The sequence below is a fragment of the Sphaerodactylus townsendi genome, linkage group LG07, assembly GCF_021028975.2.
Source record: "Sphaerodactylus townsendi isolate TG3544 linkage group LG07, MPM_Stown_v2.3, whole genome shotgun sequence".
Taxonomy (NCBI): Eukaryota; Metazoa; Chordata; class Lepidosauria; order Squamata; family Sphaerodactylidae; genus Sphaerodactylus; species Sphaerodactylus townsendi.
The window spans coordinates 44,401,062-44,418,247 of NC_059431.1; the positions used below are offsets into that span (position 1 = coordinate 44,401,062).

Genomic DNA, 17,186 nt, shown 5'->3' on the forward strand with positions numbered 1-17,186 from the left:
TTCTCCAAGGACTGACCCTGTTGCTCATGTGTTTGTTTCTTTTCCTCATGGAAAGGATATTCTGTAGTTTCAAACGTACAGAATGCTCCCTGGACCCTCTACTTCTATGTGTCACATTTCTCCAAATGCCCACCTCCTGTGTTTGAGAGCTGCTTCCTCCTCAGAAAACTCCCCAATGTGTTCTCTACCCAGTACTGTCTGCTCTACTCTATCTACAATACTTCTCAAACTTCTTAACAAACTGAAGAGTAGATACTTGTCCCTCAAGGTTCTGGACCTTCTCTTCCAAGAGAGCAACCAATTTGCACTTGCTGCAGGTGTAGCTGCTCCATCTTCCAGCAAAAACCCAAACATACCACAGCTGCTCCAGGTGAATTCAGCAATTCCCTGACCATCCATATTTAGTAGTCTAAAATGGTAGTCTTAAATAGGCCTCCCTTTCAAAATGTCTCCCACTAAACACTTTCACAAAAGTAGTGTTAGTCTTGCCTTCTATCCAAGCTCCTGCTCACAGAGCTCTAGGGACTGAGACCTAGTGGCAGAAGCCTCTGCTCTCAGTCAGGTCTCCAATTCACCTTCTATTCTCTCCTGAAAGATTGGTGATGACTGATTTAAGGACAACCTCCCAAAAAACAGAGCTAACCCTTTGCTCTCTTTTCTGCTCCCTTTTGCTGCCTCTCAGAGTTTATGGTTTGCTACTTCATCTGTAGATTGCCTAAAATAACTGGATGGTACTGTGGAACTGATGGCACTCGTGGTCAAGGAGAGCCCCTTCCTCTCAGAAACCGGAGGCAAGTACACAGTCAAAAACAAAGAAACCCCCCACATTAACAAAAGCCCTCTCAAACCCTCAAAAAACCACACATGCCTTCTGAAAAAGACAACCACAAGCCTTCAAAGAAACACACACAGTTACTTCTATTTAAAGATTTAAGAACAACCTTCAAAAAACAGAGTTCACCTTTTGCTCTCTTTTCTGCTCCCTTCTGCTGCCTCTCATGCCACTGCCTCTCAGAGATGAATGAAAGCTTTGCCTGTTTAGCCAAGCCCCTATTCACTGAACTCTAGGGACTGAGACCTTGTGGCTGAAGCCTCTGTTCACTATCAAGTATCTAACTTGCCTTCTACTCTCCACTGAAAGACTGGTTCTTACTGATAAAACTTAGTGGCACATGCTGCTGCCTCTCAGAGACTGCTCAAAAGAACTGGATGGCAGTTAAATAAAGCTAGTGACTCATCAGAAGCCTCATCTCTCAGAAGCCTGAGACAAGCATGCAGTTAAAAATAAAGAAAATGCCCCATACAAATAAAAGACCTTCCAAGCCTTCAAAAACCAAACACACAGGCCCTCATAAACACACACAGTTAAAGGTTTAGTTTTAAGGATCCCCCCCCCCCCAACACCTCACCTTTTGCTCTCTGTTCATCTGTTCCCTTTTGCTGCCTCTTGTAGAGACTGCTGCTGCCTCTCGGGGACTCAAGTTTTAATAGTTCTCAGGTTTTAATAGTTCTCTAGCTACTTTGTCAGATGCAACATTTGATCTATTGGTTAATGACCTATATTTTCTTTCTTTTTTAACAGGCTTAATCTTGGCTATTGTTGCACACCTCTTCTGTACCAGGTCTTCAATGTTTGCAGCTAAACTTCTTACTCATATGATAGTTGCCTGCTTGGGTACTCAGGTAGGAAAACATGTTAAATATAATTATTATCTTCTTCCTTCTTCCTAATTATCCCTCTAAGAGCTTTAAATTGTGTTGGAGGAAACATGAAAATAGCAATCTAGCAATTTGTTGCAGTTTACATAATTATGCAAAGTATTGGAAAAATATTGATATATGCAGAACATAGGTCCCTTCTGCACATGCAGAATAATGCACTTTCAATCCACTTTCAATGCACTTTGCAGCTATGTGGAATAGCAAAATCTATTTACAAACAATTGTGAAAGTGGATTGAAAGTGCATTATTCTGCATGTGTGGCAGGGGTCACAGTTTGTAAAAAAAATTTAAAGACAGCTGTTTGGAAACACTACCTCTGGAGGCCACATTCTGTAATCCTGACTTCCTTTTCAGCAAACCCAGAAATGTGGAATTGGAATATGGTTACTCTTAATCGGTGGGGAAGAAAAGGTGCTACATATGTTGAAATTTATTTATTTACTTCATTTATCAGCTGTCTTTCTCATAGAGGCTCAAGCTGCATTATGTGGTGTGAAATAATGCAATCAAATAGGTCAAGACATCTATTAATATGCTAGGATTAAGGTTACAAAAATTCAAGATAGTACAAAAGCATCAGATGTGGATCATTGTTCAGTATCACAGCATCTGCATGCAGAAGATCTCAGGGTCTACCTCCAGCATCTCCTGTGAAAGACCTCTGCCTAAGACTGTGGAGAACAATTGCCAGTCTAAGTAGACAGTGCTGATGTTGATAGGCCAATAGTGTGATTCAGCATAAAGCAGTTTCATGTATTCTTTGTGTCAAACAATGCAGACAGTGGCATTACAAAAGTAGAAAACAATTGCAGAATAATGCATATAGTAAACAGAGAATATGTTCCATGCATAGTGGCAAAGACATGTTCCTGTTATAAATGCTCCTTCTTGAACTATTCCATTATACCACAGCCTTCCTACTATTATAAAAAAGCCCTCCTGAACAATTCTGTTTGACGTAGTTTGTAGAACAACAGAAATGTTGGAGTCTTCCTGGCCTTCTTGAGCAGGCCATTCCGTAATACAGAATGCCAAGTATAGACGGCAGGTTCCTGGAGGTCACCCCTTGTCTTGCCATAATTCTTTCAACATCCTGTAAGATAGTCATCATTCTCATATTGCGACATCTAAACCAGGGCCCTACTGATTCAGATAGCTCAATCTATTCACTATAGTGTTTCAGCTGTCATGTTGCAGTAATATTCTTTATCAAGAGAAGATTAAATATTTTGCATTTAAATACTCTAATGATTTTCATTGAATTCCTGAAGTTGATTTAACATCTGCATTATATACAGGAACATATAATGGAAAGACTAGAAGCTCATTGATAAGTGATTCTTACAATGGTTGTGAGTCAAAAATAACTTTTCCAGTCTTTATGATGTCCTGATAAGATTTGTGTTTATTCTGATTTGAGAATGGAAAGGTTGTGACCAGTAGTCTTTTCTTTACATTTATTTATGAAGAATATGGTACTAAAGTTTCTTAACACAAGTTATGCAGGAACTGGTTTATTTTGAAATACACTTATACATGAGTATATACAGTAAAAGTTCTCTTAGGCACAGTAAATATATGTCAGAGGATTGGCCTGGTATCAAGTGGAAGTTAGGGAAATTAAGCTTACAAAACCGCAGAAATAAACTAGATGCCTGAATGCTTGGAACAAGAAGCTGTCTGAGAATGGAAAAAACTGGAAATGATGCAAGGAATAAAGGACATGGCCTGGATAAATAATGACAATTCCATATGTTCCCCTAAGGAAGCACATGTGAAAGGGCCTCTGAATTAGTGCAGTAGATGAAAGACTAATTTAGTATCTTTTATTCCCACTGGCTATGGATGCTGGCAATACTGAATAATTGTGCTGATAATAAAGGCATATGTGTTGTAGCCAAGAGCTAGGACCCAGACTGAAATAATTTGCCTCCCTGACTCCTTTTATCCTTTCAATTTTCCCTGCCAATAAAAAACGCTTTGCTCATTTTGTGAAACTTGATTAATACCAGGTGAAGGATTGAGAGCTTCATTTTGTGTAAGCTGAATTCTGAAAAGAAGTATTTCAAATGAAAAGTGTGCATCTTCTTTTATCTGAATGAGATTATACTAAATGTGAACTTTTAATGTAGCCCCTTGATACTCAAGTATTCCTGCGTCCAAGGATGCCTCTGGGAACTGTGATGGAAATTTAGCAACATGATTTTGGTGGCATTACAAGAAAATTATTGCAGTCACTGAAATGTATGCCAGTGTGAAGGTTTGGCCCCCAGTGGACAATTTAACTTTATTTGCTATTGACAGGTGTATAATTCAATCACATAAATTGAAATCTAGAGAGAACTTTAAAAGTGATCACTTTCGGAGGGACATAGCCTCTTGAGGATCTTCAGAGGCATCTAGTCTGCCATTATGGAACATAAGATAATGGACTTAGGCCCCTTCTGCACAGCAAATGTGGGTTGCAGTTGGGATAAAGTAGCCCATTTTCCTGTTTTCATATTTGCATGCATCCGCGCAGGCAGTGATTGGAGCCCACGGAAACAATGCGGGTTACTGTTGCATCTTTGCATGGAGGCATGTCTATTTTTTTTATTTACCTCCGATGGATGCGTAACTACTCAGGCATGCAGAAGTGAACCCCCACAGCCATGCTGATGTCTCACAATACTACGATATGGCCATTTGCACCTGCATGGCTATGTAGATGTAAGCCGCGAAATAAAAAAAGGAAAGCGCTGCTGAATAAATCGCCTCCTGCCCGGTCGTTCGCTCACAAGCAGCTGTAAGCCGGGATTTTTCATGTGAATAGCGCTTTTCTAAAAAAAACCCAACAGTTTGGGGAAAATAACATGGGGCAGACTCGCTTTTGGGGTGGGATTTTTTTCCCCATTCTAAACCTATGTTTATTGGACTGTGCAGAGTGGGTCTTAATAAATAATTAGTCTGATCCAGCATAGGTCTTCTTATATTTGTATCAAAACTGAGGGGTAAATTTCCTCCCAAGATTGTACTTGTTTGAATTTGTTAACTTCTTGCCTTGCTGTAGGAAGAATAGTGAATATATTGAGAGAGCCTGGATTATTATGAAAATACTAGCGGGGCCCAGCCACGCGTTGCTGTGGCTTCTTGTGGTGAAATGGGAAAGGAACAGTAGCAGCAAATCAATTGCAGAGGCCAGCAGTACGTGCTCATGCAAACATGCAGCCTGATATTGTGCAATGTCATTGATGTGTGTGCCCGCATTCCTGGGGGGGGGGAATGGAAAGGCACCCCTCCCACACATCAAGGCTGGCTGGCCATGATCCTTTACCTGGGAGTAAGTTTGGTTGGTGGCAATGGGTGTCGCTTCTGAGGAAACCCTCTGAGGGGCGCGATGCGGCCATGCAAAGTATGTCACAGTTGCTGTACCGAGCTTACTCCTGAGTAATGCGTGCCTGGTTTTCTTAACTGTAACCGCAGTATTCAGGGAATCTAGAGTGCCTGGCCCCTCCCTCCCTTCCCTTGCATGTCGCCCCTCACTCTCTTCCCTTCCTCACTTCTCTTCCCTTGCATGCCACCCTTCCCTCTCCCTCCCTTCCCTTTCCCCCCACTACAGTGGGTGGGTCATATTTTATTTATTTATTTATTTAATTTATTTATTCATTCCACTTTTATACCGCCCTCCCCCAAAGGGCTCAGATATCAAGATGCTGGGCCCCCTGCTTCCCCTCCCTTGCATGCCACCCCTCATTCTCTCCCCTCTCTCACTTCTCTTCCCTTGCATGCCTCCCCCTCCGTCCCTTTCATCTCCCTTCCTCTCTTCCCTTGCATGCCATCCCTCCCTCCCTCCCTTTCCCTCCCTTCCTTCTCCCTTTTGTGTATGTGTGTGTATGTGTTTCACTTCCACTCGAGTTACTGCCTGTGTACTGTTTCCACTGCTCATATCTGGCCATCTGAGTGAACATTCTAAGCAACACGAACATTCTAAGGGTGACAGTTACACACAGGCAGCTGCATGTCCTTCACCATGGAGCGCCGGGAAAAAGGCGTTTTACCTGGGCCAGGTGTGAAATTTCAGGAATGTGAACATCTAAAAACACTCTCGCCTGGTTGACTATAGTGGCTGGGAATTTTCAGAGGAATTGGCCCAGCAGTTACTGAGGTATACTGTCATCAACAAAAACACTGTTAGCTTTTTATATATAGAGAGATTTTTTTTAGACTTTGTGAAAAGATTCATTCTTACCTTTTATTCATGGAGGGGAAAGAATGCTTGGTCAAATTTGATCTTATGTAAAATGCTGGGGTCCCAGTTGCCAATGAACAAACCCTTAAGTGTGCTTGTCTTTTTCTGAATTATGTCCACTGACATCAGTTTGCATCAGGAGCAGCAGTGGCGTAGTGGTTAAGAGCAAGTGTACTCTAATTTAGACAAACCAGGTTTGGTTCCCCACTCTGCCGCCTGAGCTGTAGAGGCTTGTCTGGAGAATTCAGATTAGTCTGTGCATTTCAACACATGCCAGCTGGGTGACCTTGGGCTAGTCACAGTTCTTCTGAGCTCTCTCAGCCCCACCTACCTCACAGGGTATTTGTTGTGAGGGGGGAAGGGCAAGGAGATTGTAAGCCCCTTTGAGTCTCCTACAGGAGAGAAAGGGGGGATATAAATCCAACTCTTCTTCTTATCATTACCTAAAATGGTGCAGCTGCCAGAGCCTATGCTGCTGTTTCTCCTCCTACTCACCTGCTAGTGCTGTACTGGCCATGGTCCCAGAAGCATGCACTTCCCAGTAGCACCAGGGAAGGGTGGTGAGCAGAGCAGGGGGCTGTGAGCATGGGTGGTGGGAGGTCTCTGAAGCAGGTGGGGGAGGACATGCAGTCAGATGTGTCATGAGAATGGGTGGGAAGGAAGAGGGTGTGAGCAGGGCTTAGTGGTGGGCAGAGTTGGGGAGTATGGGCCCTAGGAACTCTCTGCCTGAAACTAGCCTGGGTTTGGAAGCACTATTCAGATACCCCTGGATACGAAAGGTGATTAACAGTCGCATCAGATCTTGGAAGTTAAGCAGGGTCAGCCCTGGTCAGTACTTGGATGGAAGACTGCCAAGGAAGTCCAAGGTTTCCATGTACAGACAGGCCATAGTAAATGGGTTCTGCTCATCTCTTGCCTTATGGGCTCTCCATAAGTCAGTTGCAATTTGAAGGCACTTTCTACCACCACTAGTATTGTAATATCCATGAATAAAATCTCTTATTATTGTGAACCAAGGTCCCCACCCTGGCTCTGGCTCTGGATGTTAGGAGGAGATATTGAAGAGAAAGGGGGGAGTGGGGAACAGAGGGAAATGTCTGTTTTAGTACAAACAAAAAGGATTATATATACTCCTTGCATCTGGTGACATTAACTTTGGTTCAAGGAAGCTTGTGACACAGTAAATCTGTTCATCTCTAAGGCTGCCACAAGAGTCTTCTTCTTTCTTTCTCTCTGTCTCTCTTTTTTGTTTCATGTGAAAAGAAGCAATTCTAAAGGTTGCCCAAAATAAAAGAAAGGTATGAACTTTGAGTCAGCAGCAAAAGCAGTTTTATTTTGCTAATGAAAAGGAGGCATCACTCCATGAAGGAGGGGGTGGACGATCCTTTTGCAGTGTTCTTGGTGCCTTAACTATCATGTTCCATTCTGAGCAAAAAGATTTCGACTGGCAAGCAAAGGCGGGGGACTATGAGAAGATACATCCAAAGGAACAGGGGGCAGAAGCCAGCTGAGCTTCTCAACTATTTGAGCAGCTGAAAAACTCTTTGCCGCCCCCTCAGTTGCATCGCAGTAGGCAGGCATATGGCTTTCCTGTATGTTGGGGCCCTTTGAGGTTCATCTGGAACGGACATTGTGCAACATAAATATATATAACTCAACTGATTAGCTGTATCTTGAACCTTTGCATGAAAGTGGAGTCGGCTCTGTTAATGGTACAGAAGTATCCATATCTGCAGTACTGCTGATGTTAAACTGGCATAGTACTGACCAGCCCATTTAATGGAAGTCAATCAAATCTCAACTAAGCTTTCAACTTCAAGGAATAATATAGCCCAAGAACAAGAAGAAGATTTGGATGGAACTCAACTGAAAAATGTCTAGACATGTGCCTCCTGTCTCTAAAGTTATTTTTTAACCAACAAAGGTCATTTCTCACGGTCCAAATATCCCGGGATTCAGCAAGGAAAATATCCTGGTTTGGCCAAGAAGTTCACACTAATCTCCCTACCCTGCCACCCCCAATCTCCCCACCTGACATCATGTCAGTTTTCAACTCTGCTGAGCCACCAACTGTTGCAGCCCACCCTTCCCGAAACATTCCCCCAACCACGTTTTCTACTGATGGTATCGACCGGGTGCCGTTTTGCCTGGGTTAATCAGGAGTGGAGTCCCAAAATGTCCCTGTTTTTTTTCTGTACATGTACTGGTTGCTTGGAACACACAGCTAGGGAGATGTGCACTTTGGGCTGAATGTTAATGGGCATCTCACAGGAGGGAGTCTCTTGTTTTCTTCCAAAATATGAGATTGTGATTGGGAATGTGATCTGATGCTACCACTTGCTGTGTTGAGGCCTGTGCCGGGACCTATCCAGAACTGGAAGGGGGGGGGGGGGCTTCGTTTTCCCCTCCTCGCTACGCAGACGCGCAGCCTTTTTGTGGGCCAGCATTTCAAAAAGCAAAGCAGATATGTTCATTCAAGCTGATGCCCCAAAACAATGGCCAATCTGAACGCGGGACACCAGGGATGTTTGTGCATGCATGGATACGCTTGCGATGTAAATACAAAAGACCTGGACTTGTGCGAAACACACTGGAGTAGTTCCTTCCTGTCCTCCCTTGATTCCTTCACAGAAACGGGCAGCCATGCAAAGGGAGAAACCGGGATAAAATAGACCCAGATTGTAAGATACCTATTTTAACCTGGTGTAATTGTGCCGTGTGGAAATGGCCAAACTGACGGGAAAGAAAACCCAACCTGTGGAACAAGTTAGGAACCAAAAATTTGAGAGGCTGAGGGTATGTCTATACATACATACTTTTTTTATTGCACAGTGCCAAAAATGAAAAACGAGTCATGCCAAAACCCAAATCAAGTGTTATATCAATAGGCACACTTTCTGTGTATTACACTTACAGCTGAATCCAGATGGGGGAAAGAGCGAAGCGGCTCTTGGAGCCAGTGTGTTTGCCCACCCCACCAGCTTAAGTGGCAGGGAGGGCAAACAGGAAAGCAGGTGGGCCCTGGGAGTGCAGCTGGGGGCAGGCTAAGGGTGTTTCGTGGAGTGGAACTTACCTTAGTTAGCTTCCACCAGGCTTTTGGCCTGGGAATGCCCTACAATAACATATGGCATCAGTCATTATTTCCCATGGAGCGTTCCCGACAGCAGTGGGGTCTTTTCGCCCCATTGCTTGCTATGCTGCCTGGAGCTCCATTGGAATTGGTGTGTTGCTGCCTTTGTGGCACTATCTCCTGCTGCTGCAGAGTGCTCCCCATCTGAATTGAACTGTTAAACAGTCAATAATGGTTATACCACAAACAAGTATCTTTCAAAATGCATTAACTAAAATTTCCTGTTCAGGCCAGGAGCTTTGTATATGTGTCTATAGTAAATAGTAGCTCCCAATAAAAATACAATTAGATAAGGAGCCATTTTCTCATCTATGTGTTATCTATAGGCCACTAAAATCTTCTGGATTGAAGTAAGATCCCAGTGTCTGTTCTCACGTGCACAAAAAAAAAAAAAGGCCAAGGACCTTGTGTATTTTACTAACCTCTGAAAAAGACTCTTTTGGGTTGAAACATGTCAAGTCTTTTGTGACACTACATATGTGTAATCATTCTTGGCTTTTTAAGTGTTAAACACTGGAAGTTCGCCTAATGAGATAAAACTTATTTTGGGTTTTAGAATGACTTGTTTTTAATTTTAGCTGTTAGGCACTATGCAATATATATATATTTAAATCTCTTTATTTTTTAACCCCTTGAGCTTGTCCAAAGTATCAGAACAAGTTATTTTTATCAGCCTGTTCATATGCAACTCCCTTTCTGTGTTGTAATGTTTGCTCATGAGATATTCTTATGGCTTGTATCTATTGCCGCACAACCCCCCCCCCCCCCTTCCCTTACTTTTACCTAAATATTACTCTGTTTTCCAGACGTGAATAGCCTTGACTACTGACTGAAAGACAACAGATTGAAGCCTGGGATTCACAGAAAATGAATGAGTCAGGTGCTGACTGTGATGTTTAAAATTGAATGGCTGTAAACTGCCATAACCTGCAGGTGGCAGTAAAATCTTTTCTGTAGCACTGAAAACATTTGTACTGTTAGCATAGTGTTTTAACCAAATGAGTTAAAGGCTGAAAGAAAAGTTGTGCTCGAAGTTCTGTGATTGGATCTTTCCAGTTTTTTTGGGTTTTTTGGCAGCTACAGCCACCCTCACCCCCCAATTCAACTCAGGACTGCGGTGTGAGGAGAGAGAGGTTAAATGTTTACTTTTGATTGATGAAAATATGTGCAAAGGGTTCAACTCCTTATTTTCCTGCACCATTTACTCAGCATGAATCTGGTATCACAAAGCTGCAATTTATCTTTGAAAGCACCAGAAGAACTTGTTATTCCAGCATCACGTCTGGTTTGATCCTGAGATCATAGGCCCTGCTAATTGTTTGACAATCGCTATGCTATGAGTTCGTAGCTTATTCATAGCTCTTCTCCAGGCAATACAGGTAGATTGGTGGTGAAAATGAGAGTTCATGCGGAACCTCAGTGGTTAGTTAATGCTTACCCTGTAGTCAAATATTTTTACCTAGTATAATAAATTAACTCTGATGTAGCAGCAACTATTTTATTCATTCTTCATTCTTTGTGTTCTGGACTGTGTGCAGATTGTACCAGAAGGGCATCCAATAAAAGATATCACTTCATTGCCTTCATCTTCCAAAGAACCAACATGGTAATGGTAATGCTCTGAAGATAACAGTAATTCTGAGCTAAATACCACTCTTGCATTTCACTGATGTAGGATGCAATACATGAGCCATAATATCCCATCTCTTGTAGAAAGGAATCTAGAGGTGATGTCAGTAGACGTTTTTAACTTGAGGAAAACCTGTTTGAAATTTCTATAACTGGATGGTGTTCTCTGAGGGCCAGAGCTCAGTGACAGCAAGTGATAGTTACACACATTGGGGAAATGTACTCAGAATCAAAGATCAAGTCTAATTGTAGATTGTACTACATAGGTACTACATAGAGACATGAACGCTGCATATAGGGGTCTTCCTCTTATGGATGTAGATTTCTTAGCCAGAAAGTCCAACACTAACCCATGGTCGATGATGCCTAAGCCTCTTTGAAATCCTGCCTGTTCCTGACTAATAATTTATTCATTCATCACCAATTCCTGTAACCTAAGATTAAAATAAGAAGAATAACATTTGGAGACTACTGATAGTAAGCAGTGTAGGATGTAATTTGCACATTCATATCTTGAATTGTTTTATAAACAGGAACAAAAAATAGACTACCATTTTTCTGTGAATTTATCAGTTTTATTGATTTTTGTAAATAATGGAGTTAAGATCCATCTGCTGTCGCTCTCCTTTCCTCTTAAATATAAGTTCTGTCCATATGAAAACTTAGACAGACACTTTGATTTAGTTAGGCTAAAATTTGAACCTTCCTCTTCAAGACACTGGAATATGTTATTCTCTTCATCACTTCAATAAAGTATGTATGGATTGGCTACAGGAGTTCTGTGCCAGGAGATTGTAGGCTTTTTGTTGTCATAATAATACTATTTGATTAGCCTGCTGTTTTATAGGAAATACTAATCAAAATCACCCTTTTATGTATTTCTGTGGTTTCTAAAAGATTTTAATTGCCTGTAAAATCTAGACCCTTTCCCCATCTGCCTAAAATTTGGCAGGTTGGGTAGCGATACAGTCTTTGATACATTTTCGTTCCAGTTGGATGAGAAACAAAGATGGTAATTGTAGATGAGTTTTGCCTTTAAAACTGGGACACATTCTCATATCTACTTGAAATTTGGCAGAGAGAATCTCCTTGGTGAGAAGTATGAGACGCTCAAAATTACATCAAAACTGAAGGGAAAACAAAAAGTATACAGCTGGAAATTATTTTCTATAAAAACCAGCGGCAAATGTCAACATAGAATGAACTCTAGCACAAAATAATAATATTATCTTTAGAAATTAAGCAAACTAAGAGGAATGTAAAGATCTCTAAAGAGATCTAAAAAGCATCTCTAAAGAGAGTTTAAAACCAGATGCAACAATAAGCAGACTGTTTACAGCATTCACAGTGCAATCCATGGGGGCGGGGGGGTGGGGGCGGGGGGAAGCAAAAAGGTTGTAGAGCCAGCCTGATCCTGGTGTTGGCATTATGGCCAGTCCACATGAGGTAAGTGGTGCTTACACTATTGTGAGGGCAACTTATGCTGATGCCAGGGCGCTGTGGAGCTCTGTATTGCCTGGGCACCATAGCAGCTGCAGTACTGGTGCATCTCTACTACAGGAACATGCATTGGAACCGATGGGAGTATTCCTGGAGGGAGCTGGCTTTAGTTGGCTTTCTGGGGGCTTTCAGCCCAGGAACTTCCCCTTTTGCTGGTGGCAACTTAAGCCAGCAAAAATGCAGGTGCAGCTCATAGGACTGCATAGAGAGTTTGCAGCACAGCACATAAGGTTTCTTTTTATTTTCTCTTGCTGTGCCACCAGGAAACCTTTTTGGAGATAGCAGTGTTTCACTGTCCCTGACTGCTGGAAAACTAACCCCCTTGCCCTCTTGGACTGGGTTGTCAGTCTTTAGTCTTAGATTATAGTGTTCAGTTTTACAGTGGGTAGGATTTTGGATCTAAGTGCTGCATGAGGGCTTTTGACCTTTCTTCTTCTAGTAGCAGCCTCCTTTACCTCCCAAAAGTTTTAGACCCTTGACAGCATCACCCTATAAGGCAAATGGGTTGCTGCTGAAAAGAGAACATAACTGCTACTTATGCACAGTGACCTTCCAAGATCCTGGATAAGAATATTTTCCTATAGACCATTTTATTGAGTGTACTTTTGTTCTTTGTTTGACGAAAAACATGGGTATCAAAATACTGGTAAGATTAAGACAATTATATATAGAAAGCATACACACACAGGAAAACTGTTTGCTGTGGAGATAGAAGAGCACTTTGTTACAACAGACGTTTTATAGGACTCTTAAAAAACACTTTGAAAGCATTTTGAGCCACAGTTTATTTCCTGTCTTGTTGAGCAAGAGTGTGAAATGTAAAAAACAAGTCACTCAATAGAAGGTTTTTCTCTTTTGTGTACATGGAGCATTTTCCAAAGAGACATAATGTTCTTTTTTTTTGTCTCTGTCCTGTAGATGATCTCTTTACTTTACAACATGTGGTCAGAGCTGCTTATTAGAAAACTTTTGCATGTTCCTTATATCTCCTGCCTTTGTAGCTTTGCTTTGATTTCCCTTCCTACTTCTTTGGATAGAGAAATTGGAATTCTAGCAGACATTGATTTGTTCACTTCCATGGTTTCTTCCTTTCTGTTGACCTACCCTACCCCCGTTAAAATTATATTGGAAGAAGGTATGACATTGCTGCTGCAGCTGACCCAAACCTCAAACATATGGGCATTGCTGTTAAGAGAGCCATGAGACTGGCTATGGTGTGAACGGAGAAGCACATGTGACCTTACCTGCTGTTTTGCTTGCCAAGCCCATGTAAGGTAGCTTTTATCATAACAAAAGTGGGAGGGGACCAAGAAACAATGTTGAATTATTGTGTCACATAATCTTTGAATAACATTAAGGCTGAGAAGAGTGTAACTCTGTTTAGGATTGCGCTGTAAGTCTGTGGTGCATTATAAAATTGCATTTTTGTGCTGAACCTGTTAAGATTCAGAAGAACTAAAACAGAAGTTTTATTTTCTGTAAAGATATATCTAGACATTGAAATTCCTTTTCAAGGTCCTTCTGAAGTGTTATGGACCATCACAAGGAGAGATCTTTTCTATAGTGATGTCACAATTTTGAAATGTCTGACTAAAGGAGATCTGGGGTGTTGTGTGGTTTCCAAGCTGTATGGCCGTGTTCTATCAGTGTTTTCTCCTGACATTTTGTCTGCATCTGTGGCTGGCATCCTTGGAGGATCTGATGGTAGTAAAGCAAGTAGAGTATATATACCTGTAGAATGTCCAGGGTGTGCTTCTTTTCTGTCCTGGGTGATGATTGGAGTTTTTATCACCCAGGGCAGAAAAGGAGCACAATAAAAACTTTGGTAGATTGTGCAAAAAGAATCTGTGAACCCCACCTCCTTCAAGACAAACTGATCACCTAAACTGGGCTCTACAGGCTAATGGTTACTCCACTACAGACATCAGAAGAGCTGCAAGACCAAGAACCAACAACAGGAAAGAAGATAAACTGCCACCCAGAGGAAAAGTGTTTTACCATACATTCACTGATTGTATAGAGAAACCGATGAAGAAACATAACCTCAAAACAATCTACAGACCCACTAAGAAAATTCAACAAATGCTACGTTCAGCAAAGGATAAGAGGGATCCTCTAACTTCTGCAGGAGTCTGCCATATACTGTGCAGCTGTGGACAAGTCTACGTGGGGACCACCAAACGCAGCGTCCAGACACGAATCAAAGAACATGAAAGGCACTGCAGATTAATTCAGCTGGAAAAATCAGCAATAGCAGAACACGTGATAAACCAAGCTGGCCACAGAATATTATTTGAAAACGCAGATATTCTGGACCACTCTGACAACCACTATGTCAGACTACACAGAGAAGCAATTGAAATCCACTTTGCACATGGACAATTTCAGCAGAAAGGCAGAGACCATGAAAATGAACAAAATTTGGCTACCAGTACTGAAAAACACTAGAATCAAGATGAATGAACATCACCCAGACAAAGGATGTCTCCAGGCAGTAAGCTGTCAAATGGCTAGTGAACACCACCCAGAAAACCACCCACCACTCTAGGCAGTAAGCAATCAAAGGGATCAAAAGGTCAGGCTAGTACAATTCAGATGCTCTCACTAATTGATTATGCTATCTTCATAGTTACTCACATGCTAAATGGGTGGATTCCACCCAACACATGCAAATCAAGCTTGCTAATTGCACACTTTACACTTGTTAACAGGCAAATGGTTCTTTCTCCCACCCTGGACATTCCACAGGTATATATACTCCACTTGCTTTACTGCCATCAGATCCTCTGAAGATGCCAACCACAGATGCAGGTGAAACGTCAGGAGAAAATGCTGCTAGAACACAGCCATACAGCCCAGAAACCACACAACACCCAGTGATTTCAGCCATGAAAGCCTTCGACAATAAAGGAGATCTATCTGGCATCTACTGAAAACTGTTTTGGCATCTGCTGAAACTGCCGTCTTTATGGGGGCTTTTGGAGTCTAGGCTGAGAGCGATGACTGTTATTGTTGTATTGGGCTGTTGACCAGTTCAGTGGAGCTGGCCTTGTTTTACTTCTATTCGTTTTACTGTTATTTTATGGTTGTCATAAATTTGTTGTAGCCACTTTGGGCTTACCATATGGGATGAAATGGAGAAGATAGAAATGTTCAAATGAATAAGTGTCATTGCCTATGGAGCCAGTCATATTGAGGTTCTATCCACACAGTGAGCCAAATCTTACCATACCCCTGTGGTTGTTTTTTATAAAGTCACCTCCCCTTGTGGGGTTAGAGCTACAATGAGTGTCTTTTTAAAATTAAAATACAGTTGCTTTTTCTCAATATAATAATATTGTTAATCCCTCTTGAGCTGTGCCCTTCAGCATCTAAAAGTAGTAGGCCAAATTACAGAACATGCAGCTTTTAATATTACTAATCTTTTCAAACTTTAGATCTGGGAAGTTTAGGTGGTAAGGACTGGTCTCTGGCTGACTCTGCTTTGCAGGAAATCAAATTCCAATGCTAAAATTAGAAATCGGGTGCTGTTTATCTGATTGTCAGTTGCATTCCTGTTCTGGTTCCACAGAATATTTCCTTTGTTTCCATAACATCTGTCAAACATGGCTATTTGTAGCATACTGCCCTTTCATTGTCCTGCTTCCAGAATGATGACAATTCTCATAGTTTCCCAACTATTATTGGCTTTTTAAACCATTTTGTTGGGGCTGTCTTCCATGAGTGAAATGTCAAAATGCTCAGTACTCCAGAAAATGTTTGTAAGCCACGCTTAATTTACAAAAATAACTTTTGATTTTCAGTTTCTCGTATGGAAATAAAACTTGGTTGAAAATATTGTACAAACACTATGTATTGAGGCCTGGGATCACATGGTTCGAAACTGGTTGCAGCATTTTAAAAGAGAATTCATTGTAACATACAACGGACTGGGCGGGGGGGGGGGACCCCTATGTGACAAAACATAGAACTGCTTTGGAGCTGAAGTAGCCTGTCATATGGTCCTTGTTAGTATATGTCTGTGACTGCGCTAAATAGTGGCTAGAGTTAATTCATGAAAGGTAAGTGAAGAGCTTGGAGGTGATAAGATCAGCCTACTTCTACAGTAACTCAGGGACAGACAACAGCCACCTTGGTGTAAATGCTGCAATAGTACGTGTGAACACTTCTAATGCCAGATGGAACTGACATGAGACCATCCTTGGCTACGTAAACCACATTGATCTCATTCAGTATTGTAACTGAGGAGTTACATGGAATGTTGGCTCCCTTTACCATAAGCGGTGGAACATTACCATCGATGCTTGTTCTATCGTTGGTTAGAGGCAGTTTCTTGAGCTCCACTGGTCTGCCTTGTTCCCCTTATATTTTACAGGCCATATAAGACCTAAGCTATCCAACTGGTTATCTCTTCTAAAATTGGAATTGTGTTTTGTTCTAGGTTTTTTTTTCTTGAGAAGAAGGTTTGTGGTGTTAAATTCATTCTAGACTTATGGCAGTTGAACCGTTTTAATCAGTGGTGTAACTAGGCAAACTGGAGCCCTGGGCAAAACCTGCGTTTGATCCCCCCCCCCCCCGGCGCATGCCCGGTGCAATGCGCCCCCACGGCCCTCTTGTACCTACACCCAGTGGCATATCTGGGCAAACTGGAGTTTGGCACCCCCCCCATGGGCGGCCGCCCTCCCCCACTGTGACCAAGCAATGATTTTTTACACCAGGTCGTTTCAAAGTCACCATCACATTATAGAACATGCCCCAACTCACAAATCTGAACACAGCAATAGGCCATGCCACACAGCAGAAATAATTTTTGAAAACATTTCCAAATCTGGGGTTCCCAGTTTAAACAACATTGAACGTGATGCTATTTTGGGATTGATTCTCCCCCACCCTGAAACAACATCACTTTCAATGTTTAAACTGGAGACTTCAGATTCTCCCTTTAAATCCATGCCAAAGCGGGGGGGGGGGGGTTT

At 41.9% G+C, this 17,186-nt stretch overlaps 1 protein-coding gene across 1 annotated transcript in view; it reads left to right on the forward strand.

Moving 5' to 3' along the window:
- The window catches only part of ADGRV1 (adhesion G protein-coupled receptor V1), a 301,407-nt gene that overhangs the window by 168,220 nt on the left and 116,001 nt on the right, over positions 1–17,186 (forward strand). The window contains exon 83 of the mRNA XM_048504356.1: positions 1,583–1,683. Within this exon, the coding sequence (XP_048360313.1) occupies positions 1,583–1,683 (101 nt within the window). The remainder of the gene's footprint in view (positions 1–1,582; positions 1,684–17,186) is intronic.